Source organism: Lytechinus pictus, chromosome 15 (genome assembly GCF_037042905.1).
Source record: "Lytechinus pictus isolate F3 Inbred chromosome 15, Lp3.0, whole genome shotgun sequence".
NCBI classification, from domain to species: domain Eukaryota; kingdom Metazoa; phylum Echinodermata; class Echinoidea; order Temnopleuroida; family Toxopneustidae; genus Lytechinus; species Lytechinus pictus.
Window position 1 is genome coordinate 14,022,847 of NC_087259.1, and position 23,324 is coordinate 14,046,170.

Genomic DNA, 23,324 nt, shown 5'->3' on the forward strand with positions numbered 1-23,324 from the left:
TTATCACTGTGGGAATTGTTCAACTTCCAGTTGATGCTCATTTTGTGTTCTTTAAGGCCACCGCACACCTTACGATTGGTCTGCGACCCGATATGAAATAGAACGTAGTGGAATTTGATGCTACTATTGAGTCATAGAATATCTTTAATGTTTTAAATTATTGTACGTATACATGTGTTCAAATCTGAGACTATGTTATAATCCTTATTAGAATAAAAGCGAATTCAATATCTAGTCGTAATGACGTTATAGCAATTGTATGATTGGCCACGATTTTAAATTAATTTGGCCTTTCCTCCAAAATAAAGGCTTCCAATAATCCAAAATTGTTTCTTTCAATCTATATGGGCCTCATTCACATTGTCCGAAAATGAGCAAAATGCAATTTATTCCAAAATCCGAGAGTGGACCAGTTGTAGGTTTGCGGTGGCTTTTACTTACCTAATATCACTTGTACTTAAACCAAAGAGACTTTGTAAATCTTGTAAGTTCATCTTGGCTGTGACTTCTCCTGTTCTATCTCCAACCTTGAAAACAGAGTAAAAAATGTTGTGTTGAGTTACAGGGGAGCATGAGGAGGAGGGTGTGGGAGGACGGAGATGAGGAAAACAAAAAAAAGGAGTAGCAATAGTAGTGGGAGGAGGAAGGGGGGGGTGAGAGGAGGAAGAGGGATTTGGAGGAGGGAGAGGAAGGGGAGGAAGAGAGGGAGGGGAGGGGGAGGGGATTGGAGGAGGGGATGGGAGGAGGGGGAGGGGGAGGAGGGGGAGAAGAGGAGGGGAGAAGGAAGAGGAGCAGGAGGGAGGAGGAAGAGGGGAATTGGAGGAGGGAGAGGAAAGGGAGGAAGAGAGGGAGTGGAGGGGAGGAGGGGGAGAAAGAAGAGGAGCAGGAGAGGGAGAAGGAAGAGGAGGACAAGAGGATGGGAGGAGGAGGAAGAGGGGGTGGGGAGAGGAGGAAGGGGAGAGGGGGGAGAGGGGAAATGGAAGAGGGAGAGAAAGGGGAGGAAGAGGGGGAGGGGAGGAGGGGGAGGGGATGGGAGGAGAAAGAGGGGACATGGAGAAGGAAGAGGAGGGGAGGAGGGAAAGGAGGAAGAGGGGAAGTGGAGGAGGGGGAGGAAGAGAGGGAGGGGAGGAGAAGGGGGAAGGGGAGGAGAAGAGGGTAGAAGGAAGAGGACAAGATGGAAGAAGGGAAGTGGAGGAGGGAGAGAAAGTTGAAGAGGGAGGGAGGGGAGGAAGGGGAGAGGGGGAAAGGGGGAAATGGAAGAGGGAGAGAAAGGGGAGGAAGAGGGGGTGGGGAGGAGGGGAGGGGAGGAGGGGAGGGGAGGAGGGGATGGGAGGGGAGGAAGGGGAGAGGGGGAAAGGGGGAAATGGAAGAGGGAGAGAAAGGGGAGGAAGAGGGGGTGGGGAGGAGGGGAGGGGAGGAGGGGAGGGGAGGAGGGGAGGGGAGGAGCGGAGGGGAGGAAGAGAGGGAGGGGAGGAGAAGGGGAGGAGGGGAAGGGGAGAACAGGAGGGGAGAAGGAAGAGGACAAGATGGAGGAGGAAGAAGGGAAGTGGAGGAGGGAGAGAAAGTTGAGGAGGGAGAGAAAGTTGAGGAGGGAGAGAAAGTTGAGGAGGGAGAGGGAGGGGAGGGGGAGGGGGAGGGGAGGAGGAGGGGGAAGTGGAGAACAGGAGGGGAGAAGGAAGAGGACGAGATGGAGGAAGAGGAGGAAGGGAAGGGGAGGAGGGAGAGGAAGTTTATGAGGAGCGCCAGGAGTAGAAAGAGGGGGAGAAGGAGGAGGGGTCAAAGTAGTAGAAAAAAGTCATTTCTTTTTTTTTTCATTTCATATTCTCCAGATTTATGTTTAAAATAAAAAAATATGTATAAATATATAACAAAGCATAATTACTGTACAACATTAAAGAAAATTGTGAAAGAGAAATCACCCTTACCTTAGAAAAATGAAAATAAGCGTTACTACTCAGGAGACTCATTTATGAAAAATAAGTACATATAAAAGATGTTATTAAATAACTGGAAATTGTGCAACTGACTGTATGGTTTTCCTGGGGGATTTTCATTACGGTATCTTAAATGGAAAAATAGCTTTTTAAATAACAAATTTCAGTGAAAGCTGCTAATCCTTTTACATGCCAAAGCCACTCAGTGGTACCTCTGAACAAACATAACTCAAATCCCTGATGCTCTTTCCGTTGAGGCCTTCAAAAGCAGACTAAAGACATTTTGTTTTCTTCTTGGTTAGTTATTCATAATGTAGTAAATATTAATATACGTATGTATTTTTCCCTATACTTATTACTTTTGTGTTTATATTTTAATGTATTGCGTGATAAGTTGTATGTAAAGCGCACTGAAATGTCAATGTAATATGCTATATATAAATGTAACATGTATTGTATTGTATTGTATATAACTCCCACACAACTGCAAATTTCCTGACAACATTAAAGGTTAATACTATGATTCGGGAAGAGAGCTGCTAATTACTTGTGAATATTTTAAGAGAAAAAAACGCTGCTAATTACCTCTCTTGATATTTGAAGATGTAGAGTTGCATAGTGAAGGGCTTTTTCATGGTTTCCTAAAGACGTATGAGCATTCCCTAGACTCCAGCATGCCCGGCCTTCTCCAACTCTGAAGACGGGGGAATTATTTTCAAAAAAAGGAGAAGCGGGAAAAATGGAGGGGGAAGGAGCATATATTTCTTATTTAGAAAAATTCATAACAAAGGCAATTATCAATAAATAAATAAAAAATAGTGAAGTGTATACACTCCTTAGCAATTTTCACTATTTAAAAATGCATATTCTATTTAAAGCTTGACTAAACATTTAATACAGGCTCGACATGGTGATATACATTAGACTATTATTCTCACATTCTAATATTTCTGAAGTGACATGACCATCATTTAAATTTTTTCAATGACTTTTTTTTTATCAGAATAAGAATTAAACCATTAATGCCATTAATCAGGTTTCGCACACTATCTCAAGAATGTTACTATTTTTCTTGATAAAAGCTTTAATCAGTGAATGTCAAAAAGCTAGATTGAATAAATAATCGGTTAAATCAAGTCATGACAATAGAAATGTCAAAATTGGATAGGAATACTGCAGAATCAAGTTTAATCTAAACTTTGCATCATTCCAAGATACAGGCAATACTAGGGTGTACAGACAATTTTACTATCTATATTGTCTGATTGTTATTTTTTATAAATAGTGTTCTTTGTGCAGCAACAGACACATAAAGGGGTGATAATTTTGGCAATTTGGAACAAGCATAATTAAAACATTGATGAAATATCAGATCGCGTAATACCTGACAATCCACTAATATTTCGCTTCTGGTACATGACCTACACACTAGTTTTTATGCCTAGCATTGATCATACAGCTTAGATATACTTGAAGAAAGAGGTGTTATATGAAAGAAAAGCTGACATTTCAATAATTCCATTAAGCAAAAGAATCAGGTCTGTTTAAGCCAGACTAAATCAATTTACATGAGATAATTCGTGTGTGGTGGTGTAGAAAGTAAAGCTTCATTGAATACATAAAGCCATGTTCCTTGTAAATTCATTTAAAAATGCACATTTTTATTATCTATAATGACATCTAGAATTCAAAAGACATGGCCAATGAAAGATAGACAATTATTACTTTACATGTACTTGATAAAGTTTGGTACATAATATGGACAACTCTATTTCTAAGGAGTAATCAAATGAGTTTTGGAAGATTGACTTTAAAATGCATAGGTAGCGAGGAGCATTTATAACCACTGCTTAAAGGAAAAGTATGATTTTGTTACTTTTACATAGTCTAAAGATGACTTATAGTTTAAATCTTTAACCTAACAATGTCTCGTTGTTCTACTAAATATTTTGCTTAATATAATATAATATGATTAGTTTATTTTTGTAAGCTTTCTAAAGCAATTCATTAAAAAAATCTTTGTTTCAGAATTTTGCTCTAGATATAAAGCTATCCGCATGCATATTTCATCTCGATTTGGATGCCTTATGTGCTTAAAAATCAAATCAACCTCAGTCAATGAAATATTCCGTTCATCCTGTCTTGACAGGCCAAGTTCACATGTAACTATCTATTAAAGTCATAACCACAGGAAAGTGTGTGCTAGTATATAGTCTAAAGCTCAAAGAACACTACGCAATCTGTGGCAATCATATTTAAAAAAAAAAATTATATTATTTGATATGAAAATTCCAAACTATGAAATCTGAATGATCAAAGTTACGAATAGTGGTGTGAATACTTAACTCGAAATTCTGGTCCCCCTGTAGGAATAATTTAAGCTAATTCAATTCCAAATTGTAGTGACACCAATGATTACATGTATCTGCTTCGACTTGTAGCTGATTTGGGCTTTACAATCACCACATTGCTTGCAGCAAAGCAGAATTCTGAATTTGGTCTTCATTGCATTATGCTGAACTTAAAATGAAATAATTGTACTTCTAGGAACTTTCAAATTTAATGCAGAATGAGTAATAAATTTGTTTAAAAATTGTGTCATAGTGTGCGGCAGGCTTAACTCACCTGTCATTGAGTTCTTGAGCTATCTCCATATGCCGACCATGGTATTCCACAGCCTTCTCATACTCCCGTAATAAAGTGTAAGTGTTCCCTAGACTGTAGCACGCCTGGGCCTCCATCGCCAATTCGCCGAGCTGCCTTGCAATATGCAAAGCTTTCCTGAAATAAAATAATTAACAGAATACAAAAGTATATATATATATTTCAAAATGCAGTCAAACCTGCTTTAGCAACCAGACCTGGGCCTGTTTCATAACATTTGTTACAATAATAAATTTGCAATAACCGTTTAAAGCTACTGAAATGATTCAATTTGACTGGCTGATAGTAAACTTGTTAGAAATTGTGCATTTGTTGTTCTATTCTTTATGAAATGGGACCCAGTTTGGGTTTCTCTTGGACAATTTTTTCCACTGAAATGTCAGAAGAACCAGTCCATAAGGACTACCTCCTCATGAGGACCACTTTTCCCGTCCCCGATGGTGTTTACAGTCAGGTTTCAACTGTATCTGCATTCAAATCAATGAAGAGGATTCTTATCTTTCTTGGCCTTGTGTTGTCCTGAAGATGACTATAACCCAAACTCAAGTCATTCTCTGCCATGGAAAACTTCAAAGTTATTTGTAGAATATTTGCTTTCATACACGTTAACCTCCCATAAAACAATTTGTTCCAATGTGACATGGGAAGATCCCTGCAGAAAAGATCAGAACATTGCATAGACTCTGCCCCTCACTGTTGGTATTTTACTATAATTTGAATAATAGAAAGTCAATTGCTTACAATATCAAATGTTTCACATCCTGAAAGATGACTTTTGTGGAATCTAGGCATATCATTTTAGCCAAATTTTCTAATACAAGTAGCTACTGTACCATTACCTGTCAGCCTTTAAATCTTACTAAAATTCATTCTCAGGCACAGGATATTTTATAGCGATTGAGGCCTAAAAATCACATTGCGATTGAGGCCTAAAAATCTCTTAGTAGTAACCTGACCATCCTTAATTTCATTAAAAAAAATTGAGTTCATAAAGCCTGGTAAATGGTGTAGTAAAACATTGTCTATATCATAATTAAATTCAGACTGACTGACCCTCATTCCCCCCCCCCCCTCCATTATGGAAAACAAACATTTTTCTGAATAATAATAATAATAATGGGATGTCTTTAAGCACACACCATCTGACGATGCTCATGGTGCTAGCCCAGCAATTGTTCCTTATAGATACATGTACAGAAAAACTAGAAATATAAAAAAAAAATTCTATAAAATAGATCTTAAATTACTATATACAAAAGGGTACAGTACATAAATTACCAAAACTACACTTTTGCATCGTTATTTCGGCATGACTTAGGCCTAATTTTATTGACTAATGCACATCTCGCGAATTTGATGGACCAACGTGGTGATGCATTATCCCTATACCTCACGCATTATTAAAAGGAATTTAAGTGAGACTTTTAGTAAAAACAATTTTTTAAGGCATAATTTTATTGATACACGATAGACCACGTCTCATGAATGTGATATGACCAATGCGGTGATGCATTATCCCTAAACCTCATGCAATAAGGAATTTAAGTGAGATGTTACGTCAAAACATTAATTGTGAAATAATCCCAGATATTTTCTGGGTCAAATTTTATGCACATATACTCGTCCTGTTATACAGAGCAATACAGCCATGTTAGGTAATATTGCAATGACATTTAAGTAAATGAATGCAGTCCTATGTACAAATCTACTACACAAAATAATTTTCTGCATTTTTGCAGCAGCAGCTTTTAATAAAATGAGCAAATTGTGATGTGATACCTTTATACCAGGCAAATTATTCCATGCAATATGTCATTATCATGAATATCATCATTTTCAAAGAAATGATTATTACTCTTGAGCGTAAATTATGAATAAATGTGTCAAAAGAAAGTACCAGTACTCTGATTTAAAGTATGATGGGGTGTCCAAACTTCGCGCACTTTTCAAAAATATTCATCAGGCTTAAATTTTTCACATAATATTCATAATTTATACAAAACCAATTAAAAAAATAGTAACCACATTGACGGCAAGATCGTAAACTATAAAATCATGGACGAAAATGTAAAGTAGGTCAAGGGGATTCGCCGGTATCGCGATCTCAAAATTCTATTCCGTTCGGCCAATGCGCGCTGTGCTGGAAAACTGTTCAGAAAAAGTGTGACCTAACTTCGCGGACCAAAGTTTTTGTGGATATTTAAACAAAAACTCAAGCTCAAAAAGTGAAATATTTATATCAGATTGATGGCAAAATGCTATAGAATCGGGTTAGTACCACATTTAACTCACATTTTTGATGATTTCTGCTTGCAAAATGGTGATATCGTGATGCTTGTTGAGAATATCAGATTTCTTCCAAACGGGCGCTAACGGTGACAAATTTGCCGATCTTTTGCCAATATTTTCATGAATACTGAACTCATCCTAAAGAAACTTACACCAAAGGGTAATTTTAGGTCGCTTTTCACGTTGATTACGTCAGATTTTAAGGATATTGGCTAGTTTTTTAGATAATGACCGTCCGCGAAGTTTGGACTCACTGCCATACAATATCTCTCACTACTGTACTTCTACATCAATATTCAATTCAATTCACTTCTTAATTGTGCATGAAAAATGGAATACTTAGTGGTCACGCAACAATACATAATACAACATATAAACATTTCATTAAAACTGTTAAAACAATACACTTTGAAGGGCACTGCTCAGTTCTTTACATTTACAATTAAATGCTCTAAAATAAAACAACATAAATAACGAAATGTGTTTAATAAAAGAGGGCAATTTGTAAATTGAAATTTTGAAATAATTTCATTTCATTTATATTCAAAATGGTTAAAGGTTTAGAAAACTGCATTCAGTTAAGTTTTCTTTATGTTGCAATATGCTTTATAGCTTTTAGAATAAATAATCAAGAAACTTAGCAAAATTTCTTTTAAAAAGGGAAATGGAAAATGTTGCATCGCTTAAACATTTACCATTCTTCTTTTTCATTATCTCCATTCCTCACTTTTTTTTCCTTCTCCCTCCATCATTCACCCTCTTCAAATTCACACCCTCCTTCCTCCAACTCTCCAATTTTTTTCACTCGCTCCTTCTATCTTTTCATCTATCTCTCCTTCAATTTTTTTTGCTCTCTCCCTCTATCCATTACTCACTTTCTTAAAATTCAAACCCTCATTTTTCCAATCACTATTGCGCACAGTTTGCTCTTTTCCTCTTTCCATTTTCTGTTTAATACTGTCTCTCTCTCCTTCAATTTCTTTCTTTTTTCTTCTCCCTCTATCCATTGTCAATGTTCTGTAAATTCAAACTCTCATTTTCAATCACTATTTTTCACTCGCTGTTTCCCTCTTTTCCATTGTCTGTTTGATTCTCAACTTTTTTCTCTCTCTTTTGTCCTCCCTCCATCATTCACTCTCCCTCATTCTCCCATCTCTACAATTTTTCACTCACTTCTTCTATCTTTCCAGCTCTGTCAGCTTCAACCTCCATCTTACTCTCCTTCAAGTTCCCTTTTCTCCTCCCTCTCTGCCACCATTCACTCTCTTTGGTTTTGCTCCTTCCTTCCATCCATCTTTCCTATCTCTTTCTTTCCTCCCCTCTCTCTTCCTCTCACCCTTTTCCATCCCTCCATCTCTCTAATACACACCCTCTCCCTTCCCCCACCTTCTCTCCCCTATCCGTCTCCCTCTTTCTCTCTTGCATCTCGCCATTTCACTTCCTTTCATTCAGAGTCATCAAGCCTAAATGATTAAATTATATTCATCACCTTCCGTCACACATATAAATCCAATTAGGAAACAAAACTAATTTTAAAATTACATCAAAACCACCACCCTGAAACGGCCACGACCCACAAACAATGCTCATTGTGCTTTAATCATCTACACATAGCTCCTATAAAGTAAACTGCCACTTTTCAAGTTTCAACGGTGCCCCAAATGACATCATTCACAGGAAATTAATGAAATTGTGATTTGAATTTCACTAACAAAATAATGCATTTTATTATCTTGAATTAAAAGGATTTTCAAATACACTGAGTACTAAGAGAACATGTATTAGCAGATTTAAACATGTTCACCCGCCTGCTAAAAAAAAAAAAAAAAAAAACAGATCACTATATGGACTATCCAGGAATATGCTTCACAAGTCAATTCAAGGCCAATGTCATATTCACTAATATAATTTCAATTTATAGATCAAGGTAGTTTTTAATATAATGAATTCGTATTGAGGGCAGTGGATAGATATTGTCAGAAAAGTGTGTTTGCATATACATCAGTCCCACAAAAAGGAAGCCAAGATAATATAGGCAAAGGGTTAAATAGTGTTTGATTTTAATAACATGTGAGTCATTTACTCTTCTTTTAAATGCCAAACATGGCGGTTTGTTCTGTTCACGCATTCACTGCAATATTTTCCTTACAACATCTTCAAATAATAATGATAATAATAGCAGGGCCTGCTGGGAGAACACTTTTCAGAACTGAATAGGCTTCCCTAGGTAAATATACCTATATTATTATTATTATTATTACAAATACTTACTTGTAATATTTTGCAGCCACTTCAAACTGCACCATAAAGACACATGCGTTTCCTAGGTTACTATAAGCCCGTCTCTCTGCTGCCTTGTCTCCAAATTCTTTTGCTATAGCAAGCCGCTGAGGAAGGAGAAAAGGGCAATTCCACATGGGAGAAGGTAAAAACAGTAAATTTCAAAATTAATAGTATGGATCTGAATGTGAGTGACCTTTTTACACAAAACCTTATATTTTAAGGAACTGAAAACCTTTTTCAAATACCTTTTACGGTTTTTGCTGAACAATCTTTTGAATTTGATGACCATTTTCAATTAGAGAACATATATTTTACATTATTTTGGATAAATTTGGTAACTAAAAAAATGTTTTACACTTTTGGTTCAAAATCATCTAATTTTGTGTGTGAAGGTGTAATAATTACCAGTAGCAAATGTCTTTATCATGGGTATTTTCAAATTTATCAGAGAAAATTTTGCAATCTACTGCAAAAATGGATGTAATTCCGTTACCAAAAACTGAAAAAGTTTTTCCTATGAACTAAATCCTTACTTGAATTTTATATAATTATGAATTCTCTGATTTCATGTGACTTACTAAAGACTTAGCAACATTTTTTTTAAATATCATTTCTAATTCTGTTGTAACTCTGGTAACGGAATTACCATTATCATATCTTTTAAGGGGTGTGCGTTAGCCCGTTTTGTTCCATTAGCATGTTGATATCTTAGCTTTAGTTCATAGTTATGAACATTAAATGCCTTCTGATTAGTAATTACACTCCAAATCAGGATGAGATTATACAATTACTTGACAGCAAGCTCAAATTCAGTATAACATTCAGAATAAAGGCAATATAATGTACATTGGCATTAATAAAGTATATTGATGGAGCATACAATGTAGGTGAATGCCTTACAAATGATAAATGGGCAATCACTTCTTGGGGTGGAGTAGAAGAATGATTATAATATGCAGGATGATCTAAACAAAATTGTCATCCAGATTGATTTTGCCAAAAATGGCACTGCCAAGAACCAGTTCTAATGAGATCCAAAATACTGGACGCACAATCACGGAGTGACCATGTTCACAGTGTGTGCCTTGGAAAAGAATGGCATTTAATTCTTTTGTAAGTGCCTCTACCCTCTGATAAACTCACCCTCGACAGGCTGTAGTGAACTTTTCAGTTAAAAAAATTATGGGATGGCTGGGAGTATTTCTATGCTTCAAAGAAGTGGCTATATTTTTCAGATGGAATTGCCGAATAATTTAAGCGATATCTTATGTGTAACTCTCCTTGCATCGGAAGATTCTTTTGCAACAAGCCATGGTGAGGGACCAGACTATGGCATTGGCGAACAGTGTAACGAGCAGTAAAAAGTAATGAGTGGAAAAGGTTGAAGTGAGATCCATAAATTGCAGATGTTGCAAGGGCCACATGCCAAAAACATCATACTAAATCTTGATACAGATGACATTCCCAAAGTATGGTGGATTTTGACAAAGATATTCAATATGTCTTAATTAGCACCAAACCAATACTGTTCTCCACCCCTATGCAATGGATGTTCAGAAACATGCAAAGTCAGCATCATTCAATAATCAGTACTTCATGGATGGAGTAAGTGAGTAATAACGATGACCCTTCAAGGATGATACACAGAATGAACACTCCTCTAAGGAGAGGATGGTGATAATGTTGAGACCAACAGTGTCATCAATAACAAAACATCTGAGAACAGCAACATAACAGAAGACAAAGTTAATTGGAAATGGGTAGAAATGAACAGCATTCTGCTGTGAAAGAAATTCAAAGAGACAGTGGTAGTATTCTGAGATACATTTGTCTGAGATAAAATACAATATTTTATCTCTATTGAAATAAGTGATATAATAAAATAACCTAAAGGTCTTTCCAAAATGGTATTCTAATAACCATTTTATCTCTGTTTTATCTCTGTGACACATGTCTATTTATGAAGCAATTTCCAATGAAAAAGGCTGTTTTTTATAGCACTTATCTCATTCAACCAATGAAAAGCCTTTCTGCCATGAGGTTCGGCAAATGAGTGAGATTGCATCAATCAAATTCTGTGCTTACAGGGATTTAATTGAAAAAATGAACAATACTTTATTTTAGAAGTCAATTTCACATTTCCTACCTCATTTCATTTCAAAGACAATATTAGTCAATCAAATTATTTGAAATATTTCTTTAATCTACATGTACAAGAATAATGTTAGAGTAGTACTCTCATGATTAAATGATTTATTATTTTTCCTTTATTTTTATTTCAAAGTTTGAGCGAATTGACCTAGAAATATTGCTGAAATTAAAAAGGATAGAGAGAATAGCCTCCACCCAATAAGAAGTTTGTTTTTTTCTTCAAAGGAACATTGGCGCAGGCACATCATCTGTGATGCAAAGGTTGGATATGCGATTGACATGTCTACATCCTTGGCACTGCTTTGTCACATATCTTTAGATACGGAAGATAAAAACTCATCTCGGATAAATTTTCATATTTTATATGAAAGATAAAATTTTAAAATAGAGATCAAATAAAAAATCATGGCCTAGAAAACCACCTCAGGTCATGAATATGACTTATGATCATCAAATCATTACAGTTTCTTAGAGTGTCACATCTGGGAAATACATCTGTCCAGAAGATGATATTGACTTTATAAACAGATCTGTTATATTTGCAGTCCTCAGTGAGCCACATATAGACAGTAAATGAATCCTTACCTTTAAAGAAAATTAGATTAATTGGTGCACTAATGAAGGACCAATTTATTGCTTAGTTGTCCACAACATTCTTTCAAAATGTGAATGTCAACACTATTTTCATGTGGTTTGAGCATTGTTTCTCGTTTTTAGTACATTTATTGAACAACCAAATAGAAAGTTTTCAGTTTAACTGTTTTAAGATGCCAATGGTATGTAAAGCTGTTTCTTTTGAATATTCCAAGACTTTAGAATATCTTAAACTACCATCTACACAATTTTTTGACTAAATATGCAGATCTGATCACATGCTGTCCTCAATTTTTGTAAAATTCCTCATGTTTACTTGTTTGGCTGTAGTCCATGTAATTCCGTTACCATGAGTATTAGTGATGATTTTTGGCCTTTGCATAATTCTTTTCATCAGTACAGGAGGCAAAAATTGGCTAGTAAGTCCTAATACCCCTGAAGTTGAAAATGTACTAAAATTTAATTACCACTGATCCCTAATATTTTGTAAAATTCTGTTTATTTATGGTAGAGACACGTATTACATACTATATACTTGTATTTTATTTGATATTATAGACGTAAAGTACTTAGTTTGTGTTAAGTATCAGAGAAGAATATATAAACAAGCTTTATTGAGGCATTTCTTCAGTCATAAATGCCTAAAAATAACATTTTCCTTCTCAAATGTCAGAGGCGTAATTCCGTTACCATTATGTGTAATTCCGTTACCATGTACTTCCCCAAAAGAAAGACCAATCACGAAAATTTGTTGATAATATTTGTGAATAAATTACTTTCAAAATAAAGTTGACATTATAATAAATTGAATCAGACATTAGCTTGGAGCTAGTGTGTTGTAGATTTCAGAGAAACTTTTACTAAACTTTGGGTTGCAAAGTGACTCATTTCTCTGGTAATTCCGTTACCATAGCACATATCCGTCATTCACATCTGAAAGTGTGAGGGGTTTTCTAAAAATCTTGGTTCAGAATATAGCACAAGTGGCCATGCATAGTATTAAGTTTAGAAAATTGAAAAATATTGAGATATCTGGATGCTGTGAGCAAAAATAACAGCCAAAATTCTCTGATTTGTAATTCCGTTACCATGGAATTGCCCAAAAGCATCATTTGGAGCATTTAGACTCGTACTCACATCAACTTGTCAAATGTAATATTCTTGAAAACCAATAAATGTTTTCAAAAATGAATAATTAATGTCAGTCTCTTCTTATACATGTATTAGCATGTGCAGATGATTGTAAATTAATTGTGTCGGTGTAGGTATATAAATGTAAATTAGTTCTTTTTGAGAGTGCATATTTAATGCTAACCCATCAGGGGCTTTAGTTTATGCGGTGTACAGCATTCATAGCATTTACTTCACAATGAAAACTGAGAAAATTAAAATGAGATGGTGATTCTTTCATAGATAAAATGTCAAAAATATAAATAGATATGCTGTATATAAATAAAGCAGAAATAAAGCAGAAACATTGATGTACCGATCAAGCGAGAATCACTTACAAACACAGTTGTTTGAACATTGATAAAGTAATATACCAGTGTCACATTAACTAAACCTATTAAACACAAGCAAACAATATTTCAGACCAAATTAACAGCCTATTAGGTGTTAACAGTACTTCTACAACAATCTTTAAACATGCCTTTACTTCTTTACACAAGGATGATAAAATTTTACCCTGGAGGCAACCTCATATTCAGGCATCTTGAAAAACGGCCGACAAAATCAATGTATTGCACGGTAAATACACCGTGATTAATGCTTAAAATGCTAATGCATTTCAATCCAGTACTGAGAATTCATGAATGCAAAACCCTACATTAGCATACCGATATGCTGTCTGTAAAGTACTGCTAGCAATAAATCATTTTCTACCAAGACAGGGAACTACATGTATATTCTACAAGGAAGATAAGCCATGCATTAGCACATACACCAGTAATCAGGGTAATTCTCAGTAAAATGTAGGTGGGCTGCGGAACACTTTTAAGAGAGCTTAACTTTTGTATTATGGTAATCCATTATTGTCTCATGCCACACCAGTTGCTGTGGTACAAGCCATATGGGTCATCCATTTTTGTGGGTGATGGTGTTGTTGTTTCAATGTTTTGTTGCTGTTAGAGCACATCTTATAATTGTGGTTGAAATCGAGCTGTATCTGTATGCGTACAGTGGATTTTTTTATGTTTTTGTTTTTATTGAAGCAACTGTTGCATGATGCTGCTGTTATTGTTGTTGTTAATTATAATTGATGTTTTCATAGCTGCTTCTGTTTCATAGATGTAGCCATTGTTGCTGCTGATGATTGATATAATGTAAAATCCCAAATTATACTACAGTGCATATAAAAAACAAGTGGAACGCCTCTGGCAGTCTCGCCTGCATTACGCAATTTAATATAGCGGCAGTGCTAACTTTGAAAACTACTATAAAATAATCATTCACAAAAACATCATTCATATAATGACATAATACCACGTTCATTGACCATAAATGACATTTGAACGGAGACTTAAGACTGTCAACTACACCCATGTCCACATTTCATTCACTCTATCCATAAACTTTCAAAGTTATGATGGCACTTCAACAATTACCCCAACATGGCCTAAGTTTATTGACCTTAACTGACCTTTGACTTGGTTTTGTGACCTGAAACTCACAGGGGATGTTCAGTGATGCTTGATTACTCTTATATCCCAAGTTTTATGAACTACATGTAGATCCATAAACTTTCACAGTTAGGATGGTAATTCAACAAATACCCCCAACACGGCCAAAGTTCATTGACCTTTAATGACCTTTGACCATGGTCATGTGACCTGAAACTCGTACAGGATGTTCAGTGATACTTGATTACTCTTATGTCCAAGTTTTATGAACTAAATCCATAAACTTTCAGAGCTAGGATGGTAATTTAACATATACCCCCAACACGGCCAAAGTTCATTGACCTTAAATGACCATTGACCATGGTCATGTGACCTGAAACTCAGGTAGGATGTTCACTAATACTTGATTAACCTTATGTCCAAGTTTCATGGACTAGATCCATAAATTTTCAAAGTTATGATAGTAATTCAACAAATACCCCCAACTTGACCAAAGTTCATTGACCCTAAATGACCTTTGACCTTGGTCACGTGACCTGAAACTCGAGCAGGATGTTCACTAATACTTGATTAACCTTATGCTTAAGTTTCATAAACTAGGTCCATATACTTTCTAAGTTATGATGTCATTTCAAAAACTTAACCTTCGGTTAAGATTTTGAAAATAATTTTCCCAACATGGTCTAAGTTCATTGACCCTAAATGACCTTTGACCTTGGTCATGTGACCTGAAACTCAGACAGGATGTTCAGTAATACTTGATCAACCTTATGTCCAAGTTTCATGAACTAGGTCCATATACTTTCTAAGTTATGATGTCATTTCAAAAACTTAACCTTAGGTTAAGATTTGATGTTGACGCCGCCGCCGCCGCCACCGCCGTCGGAAAAGCGGCGCCTATAGTCTCGCTCTGCTATGCAGGCGAGACAAAAACGGGACAGATTTGAAAAGTCTATAAAAAAATTATTTCAAATTATGACATCTATATTTTGATGTCAATAGATGCTCTGAAATCTCATCTTTGAAATGCCATTAAAAAAAAAAAATTGTTCATGCTTGAGCGAACACGGGACATTTTTGTAGGGGGTTCAAAAAGAGGCTTGCGCCAAAATGGCAGAAATGAGAAATTTGATGATCAGACTTCTTGCTAATCAGCAAACTTCCTCTTAACCTTTTCATTATCTTTGCCACGATTTTCGAATTATGCTGTCAAATTTCATTTACAAATTTATTTATTTACTTGAATTATTTTGTTTTTTTTTCATTTAAACTTCTTTTACCTTTGAATTTTCCTTCATAAGTAAGAAAAGAAGACTTTTTGTCAACCCAAGCAAGAAGATTTGCATTATTAATTGGGAAATCATTTTATTATGTGAAACGAATTACATGTATGTTATGGTACCTTTAAAAAAACATGAATCCTATTTTCAGGGGGTTATTGATTCCTTGACCAAGTTAAATTATGTGCTTAACAGGACAAACAGGTAAGGATTCAATTTCAATAGCAATGATGTATTGAGTCAATTTTGAAGGAGCTAGATATGACAGATTGGATAAAATGTATTAAAAAGTTATGAGTGAGCGAAGCGAGCAATGAAAAATTTCTGCTTTTTTTATTAAAATATCAAATTTTGTGATAGATTTTGACATAATATTAAAAAATAAATCATAGTTCACTTTCTATCTTTCCTTTTATTTCCTTTCTACTTTCTTTTTTTATTGAAGGGGGGGGGCACCCCTGAGCCCCTGCCCATCTGCATGCCACGCTCTCCCATACTTCGGTTGAAAATTTTAGTTTTTGCTTAAAGAAGGAATATTCAAAGCTAAAAGAGAACATATTAAAAAGTAACAGGAAGAGAACAATTCAAGCAAATAAACAGATTTGAAAATGAATTTTGACCGCATAATTAAAAAATTATGTCAAAGATAATGAAAAGGTTAAGAGGAAGTCTGCTGATTAGCAAGAAGTCCGATCATAATATTTATCATTTTATGCCATTTTGGCGCAAGCCTCCTTTTTAACCCCAGACAAAAACATTCTGTATCCGCTCAAGCATGAACATAACTAATTTTTTAATGGCATTTGAAAGATAAGACTTCAGAGCACCTATAACACTTAAATATAGACATCAAAATTTGAAACAAAAATTTTATAGACTTTTCAAATCTGTCCTGTTTTTTTATCGCACTGTACATCTCAGCCCTAGCTTTAGGTGCTTTGACATTGCTGTCAAGAGGGGAGCTAAATACCTTTATAATCCCATTTTGAATTCTCGGGCCTAATTACATCTGGCAGGTAAAAGATATTCATTAGAGCCAACCCATTCTCAATTTTGAGATTTGATATTGCTGATTGACAAAAATGAATGAATATGATGGACAATCTAACACTGATTCTAGGGAAGGTACCTACTGAACTTCCTTTTTCCAAATTGGAAAGATATATCACTACTTTGGAACAATCTAATACCCCTTTCATAAACCCAATAAAACCTATCCTCCAGTTAGCTGCCTAAGAGTAATGCGGATAATTCAATAAAATTTGCGTTCACAAACTCCAAAAATTATCCGCATTATTTTTACGAGCGCCCGTCCTGAAAAAGGCGGATAATCGTCATGACAACTGGACACGCCCCCTCCAATGCGGATGTGTTGGAAAAGGGTGACCTTGTGACCGCACCATGGCAATTATCCGCATTATTTGGAAATACGTTCATAAACTCAAAATCTTGTCCCGATGCTGCTATTATGCGGATAATAGCAGCATCAGAATAATGCGGATAACTCTTGTCCTTCTCTGATTTTACGACCAAATTATGCTACTATTAGCCGCATAATTGGGTTTTATTGGGTTTATGAAAGGGGTATGACACTGATTCTAGGGAAGGTACCTACTGAACTTCCTTTTTCCAAATTGGAAAGATATATCACTACTTTGGAACTATTTTTTTGCTGGCGGAAGAACTAGGGCCATTTTACTCTCTCAGGTGATGAATTTGATCCTGTCAGGTGTAGTCTTCATAAATACCAATTTATTTCTAAAACGAGACGGTCGAGGTACCCTTTTCTGGTCAGATATGGAATGTCAGACATATATCCTATCAACTGGTAGTAAACATTCAACCCTTGAATATCCTCCTTATGTTTTATGAATTTTTTTAAGAGCTACTTTAACACACAAGTCTATGGGAAATTATTTAGGCCTGTGATACCTTTTAAATTTTTGCAAAGACACAACCGTTGACAAGATATTTTTTTAAAAGCCACTACACAATTGAAAGATATGAATTTAAATAAAGTGGCCCTTTACCAAAGCTTTACACACACTTTAAGATAAATAAATGGCTAAAAAATTATGGCATATCTTCATGCTGAAAGAGTGCCCATTCTGTAGAATGATGTAATGTAGAGAAAATTTCAAGCAGAAGGGGAATTAGAACACGCAAGGCCACGCAGTGAAGAAGTGAAGTGGAGGGAGAGGAGGGGGGGGAGAAGAGGAGAGAGAAGAGGCATCAGAAAGAGAGGGCGAGAGATGAAAAAAATAGAAAGAACAATTGAAAAAGGGGTAATGGACGAGATGAAGAGCATTATGACGAACAAAGAAAAAAAAAGAGCGGTGGGAGTTGGAGAAAGAGCAGGAGAGAGAAATAGTCACAGACAAAGACATAGAGTAAGACAGAAACTGAGACGATCATAGAGCAAGATGAGAAATTATAAAAAGATAATGTGAGAGGAAAAAGAGAGAACAATACAAAGAAATCATCCATTAGAAGTGCTGAAATTTCTGAGCAGCATTTCACAGCAGCACAAGCACCATCGCTTGGCATATTAACTGGGATGTCAAAAGCACGCCGGAGATTAAATTTTCAAGTGCTTCTTCCGCCCCTTCCTATCTAGATTTTTTTTTGTCAGCTTCATTCCCTGTATATGCTCACCTCTGTGTGGAATTGTATGGCCGTCTCGAAGTTGCCAAGAAGATAATGCGTGTTGCCAAGGTTACCACAGGCTCTTCCTTGCGCCGCCCTGTCTCCGAGCTCCCTGACTATTGCTAGGTTGGCTCTGTCAATAAAGAAAAGCAAAAGACATAGGAATCACTATCCTCTCAGGCAAACACTGCATAAAAATACATGATTTTTTTTGGTAACATTTAATGGACTGGGACAGTATTTACATCAGAGTTCAGTAAAAGTCTAAAAAGGTGCAGTACACTGTTTGCAGAGGCAAAAGGACAGACTTTCAATTATTATTATGTATTCTTTTGATAATAAAGTATTAATTGATTTCAAAGATTTTCAAAGATTTCTCCCTCCCTCCCTCCCTTTTCTTCTTTCTTTCTCTTGCCATTTCTTTTTTCTTTGTGTCTCTCCTCTCTATCTCATCGATGTCCACTCTCTGCTACATCCACATGAAACACACATACAACCACTCTCATGTCACACCCATGAAGATATTTCCAATCGCCCCCTCCATCTGTCTCTCACTCTCTCTCTCTATTATTTTCCTTTCTCACACACACACCCAATCTCTCTTTCTCTTGCCTTTCCCCCGTCCCCACTGGATCATTTTAAATTCAACAGATTCTAGTTCTATGTGGGTCAATAACTCAAATTGTCACAAGTAAGAGGCTAAACATTGAAATTGAAATAATTCAAAATGGTTCCTTGATGCCAAGGGGAAAAGGCCCAGTACATACTTCAGAATTACTTCTTCTATAAGTAAACCAGAGTCATTCTGCTATTCCTAAATGGGTGATATGGCTTAACCAGCAAAAAGTGAAGAAAAAAAATAAACCTTCCCCAAAAGTTTCTGAAATTTTACATTTTACACCTTAATATCCATGAAATGGCTATCTACATGTAATAATATAATAATAAAAATCCGTTTTTTATATAGCGCTTAATACATCGGAACGGTTGACGTGTCTAAGCGCTTTACAGATATATTATTACCCCGGTCACCGGATTCAATCAGTCATTCCCGCACACAATGTGTGCACATCCTCCACTCCCTGGGGAGTATTCCAGTCAGTCGCCGGTGAGGCGCACACAGTACCGGACAAGCTACAATGACTTTCACATCCTACCGGGTACCCATTTAGCACCTGGGTCGAGAGTGGCAAAGTGTGGATTAACGCCTTGCCAAAGGACGCCAGACCGCGGTGGGATTCGAACACACGACCCTCTGTTTACAAGGCGAGAGTCAGAACCACTACACCACACCACACCACATACATGTACTTCTTTGAAATCATTTTGATTTTATAGTTGGAATTTGATTTATTAAAGCATTGTGTAATTAGGTAATTTATTATCATATACTTGTAAAAGATTCTGCAATTCAGCCTTTGGCTACTAATACCCCCATCTCACTAGGAAGGTGATCATAGCGACCATGGCGATCTGTGTAAATCCCGCAAAGCTGGCAGAATCGTCCTCGAATTCTATTTTTAGCCTGCGAGGCGATTGCACTGCAACTTCACTGCGACCGACCTCCACTGAAGGCGATGGTAATACTCTGATAGTACAGCACTGCCACTCTCTTGCCACGATTCGAGGCAGATGTGATGCGCTGCTTCTGCGATCAAAGTGACCGTACAACGAGGCTCATACGCTAATTAGGACCTCGCTACGGTGATGCTACGAATGGAGTAATTGTGTTACGTTCACAATGGGCTCTTGGAACGATTTCAAGCAATCGGCATATTAATCGCTGCATATGAGACATTCTTCAGTCGATTGCCAACCTCCGACCAAGATGGATGTCCAGAATTTGGTTGGACTTATACACCTTAGCATTCTACAACAACATCAGTTAGAAGTGGAATACAAGGACAGGAGGAGGAGGAGGAAGAGGCCAAAACAATACTGGGTCCGATCCTGGCTGTCTGCAGAAAGAATACTTAAATTCGGTCATTACAACAGGTTGATGACAAAGAATGGAGGACACTGCCTCATTCTTCAATTTCTTGAGGATGGAACCTCCTCCTCCACCTCCTCCTCCTCTACCACCACCATAACCTCTTGTTCTTCCTCTTGGAACGCCGGCCTAACAGGGGTAGCTTGGGCAGCTTTCCCTTTTATGGTCTTTTACTGGGAGGCATGTTTGAAAACGTCGTGGTGTCGCCTCATAATCTGTTGCAAATGTGATAATCCGCCACCATCGGCACTGCGTTTTATAGCAGCGTGGACGGTCGTTGCGCAATCGCCGCCCAGTCATCAGTGGCGCAGCAAAAGTACAACGTGAATGCCTCCAGCGGGCTGAGAACGTGTGCCACATGCCATCCAAAGAAGAAACCGTCGCGGTGGAAGCGGTGTGAAGCGTGTCGAGCGCAAGGCAGTCGTCTTGTAAACAGAAGCAGCTTGGCAGTATTGTCTTTGGAACAGGCCTGAAAACACGGGTGATCGGTGCCGCTTTTAATGCGCTTCGACTACGCTTTATGCGTTGGAGCTCTGTTACAGCTACGAATATGTCATTTGTAATACGCTCATGACTCGATTGTGATGCGCTTTAGCACCTCCGCGCTCTTGCTACGTAAGTTTTGAACATGTTCAAAATTTTGTGGCGACCTGGAAGATGGTGGCGAAAAGATCAAGGTACGACGGAGAGATTGAAAAGAACAAGCCACGAACGCAGCAGAATCGCCATCTAGTGAGATGGGGGTATAAAGATTTCTATAAAAAAAACATTACCATTACCTAGTAATTGAAGAATATTCCCTTCTTTATTGACTTCAAAGGATAAAGCTGATGTTACACTACATCTACTAACATGAATGTCTACATATAGGACTGAAATTAACTAGAATTTTAGTTCATTTTGGTCCGAGAGAGATCTTCATAATCACTCTCTTGTTAAAGATGAAATAGGTGGAATGTGTCACAATATATTTTCTTGCAGTTTACGGCATTAAAATTGAAAAGGTATTTACTCCTGTAGCACATTCAGTGAAATGGCTCTGATGACATTTACAATGTACATGTAAAAATGCACAAGAATACTGTGAGAATAGTTTCATCTCATTCTCAATATTAACATTTTAATTTTGTCGGTTGAATTTAAAGACGCTTTCTTAGTTTGGTAGCTCAATATACATGTAGGCCTACACTTTGACTTGCATAAGTGCTAGTCTTGCCTTTTGTTTGCTTCACAGAGCACATCTTTTTCCATCACCTTTGACCATTTCGCTTTTTTTTCTTCTGAAAACGCACCAAGCTACATTTTGAATAAGCTTTTAAGATAGAGGCGAGACATCCCCGCTTCCTCCCAAAAGGAAAGATTCATCATTTTCCATCAATGCAGTCTAATATGAGCTCTAGAGACATCATTACTGTCGGTTGCTATTAGGATGCAAGGCAATCAAGTGGCGCGGTCTCGTTGGTAACACAAACTCAAACTGAGCAATAAATCTCAATAAAAAAAGAAGGGGATAATCCTGATTTAAGGATACTTCGGAACAGCTTGTGAGAGTGACTTGAATATTGATTGGTTTTATTTTGTAAATTTTTTTCAACATCTAACAAGGTCTTCGAAAGTTGCCTGTGTTAGAACAGGGAGGGGGAGCTTTATACTTAATTTTTTAGAGCAGGGGTAACGGGGCGTCACGGTCTAGTAGTTAAGACTCTCGTCTTAATCTTCAGCAAGAAATTTACCCACATTGTGCTGCACTCAACCCAGGTGAGGTAAATGGGTACCGGCTGGAAGAAATTCCTCAAAAAGCGGTGTGCACCGAAATCAGTAGACTAGCTTAGCCGGGGTAATATAGGAGTGCCTTGAGCAATTAACAAGGGGGATACATGCGCTATATAAATCCTATATTATTATTTCATACATGTAGAAAAATGTGTACTGATTACTACTGAAATATGGCAAAGCAGTTGGTCATAGAAAAACCTACAGTATCATATTAAAGGAATCCCCACCTGATTTTAGAAGCTTACTAAGGATACCAATCCGAGACCATGTTCAAACTATTTTCCTAGACTGCCACTGACCCAGTTCAGAAGATTGCTTCGTTAGCAATCACAGTCAAACAGTCGCTAGATAGATCTTGTCGCTTGAAGAACATTTACTCAGCACCAGGTTAGTGGGGTCGAAGGTTTGTGCATGATTAAGAAATGTACTGTAGATGTTTATCTCACCTGATGCAGATGAATGCGCAACATATATTGTATGTATATTGTATCACCATTACTTATGGTGATAGAATATGAAAGGGTGCTCTGCAGGTTACATGTAGGAAATATCTTTTTTTATTTTTTAGGGGCTAACATTTTGTCCACATTGGGGCGATTGCAGAAAATTGGGGCATATTTCTTTCATTTTAAGGCTACTTTTTAGGGGCAACAAGCGATTATGCAGTGAATGCAAATACTGCCATATTAAGAATATTGATAATCTTGAACATTTTTTGGTGACAGATCTTGGGGCCACTCTAAGAATGGTTGCCCCAAAGCATGCATTTTGGGGGAATTTTAGGGGCTATTTGGGCTCTCATGAGGACGACATCGCCCGTCGCCCTCATTTTTTCCTACGCTGGTGCTCCAGATCAATTGTTAAGCTGTCTTCTTTAGAGGGGCCATTCAGGGGAGCGTTTCATGAAAGGACTTGTCAGACATTTCATTAGACAAATGCCGTTTTATCTGACTGTTACCATGGTAACAGTACGTTTCATCCAATCAGAACCACAGAAAGATGTCAGGTCTGACAACTTGTCGCACCAAAATGTTGAGGAGGAAACACCTCCAGGTCATTCAGGTCATTCATACAATTCGTCAGCAGTCATCCAAAC

General features: G+C 37.0%; 1 protein-coding gene across 3 annotated transcripts in view; it reads right to left on the reverse strand.

The window, feature by feature from the left end:
• The window catches only part of LOC129277312 (G-protein-signaling modulator 2-like), a 78,925-nt gene that overhangs the window by 20,726 nt on the left and 34,875 nt on the right, over window positions 1-23,324 (reverse strand). For all 3 annotated transcript variants that reach the window (XR_010295781.1, XM_064109968.1, XM_064109967.1), the window contains exons 5-9: window positions 18,472-18,595; window positions 9,159-9,274; window positions 4,560-4,715; window positions 2,520-2,628; window positions 442-527 (exon numbers count right to left, since the gene is read on the reverse strand). Coding sequence is in view for 2 of the 3 variants with exons in the window: in XM_064109968.1 (XP_063966038.1) it covers window positions 442-527; window positions 2,520-2,628; window positions 4,560-4,715; window positions 9,159-9,274; window positions 18,472-18,595 (591 nt within the window). In the remaining variant the exon portion in view is untranslated. The remainder of the gene's footprint in view (window positions 1-441; window positions 528-2,519; window positions 2,629-4,559; window positions 4,716-9,158; window positions 9,275-18,471; window positions 18,596-23,324) is intronic.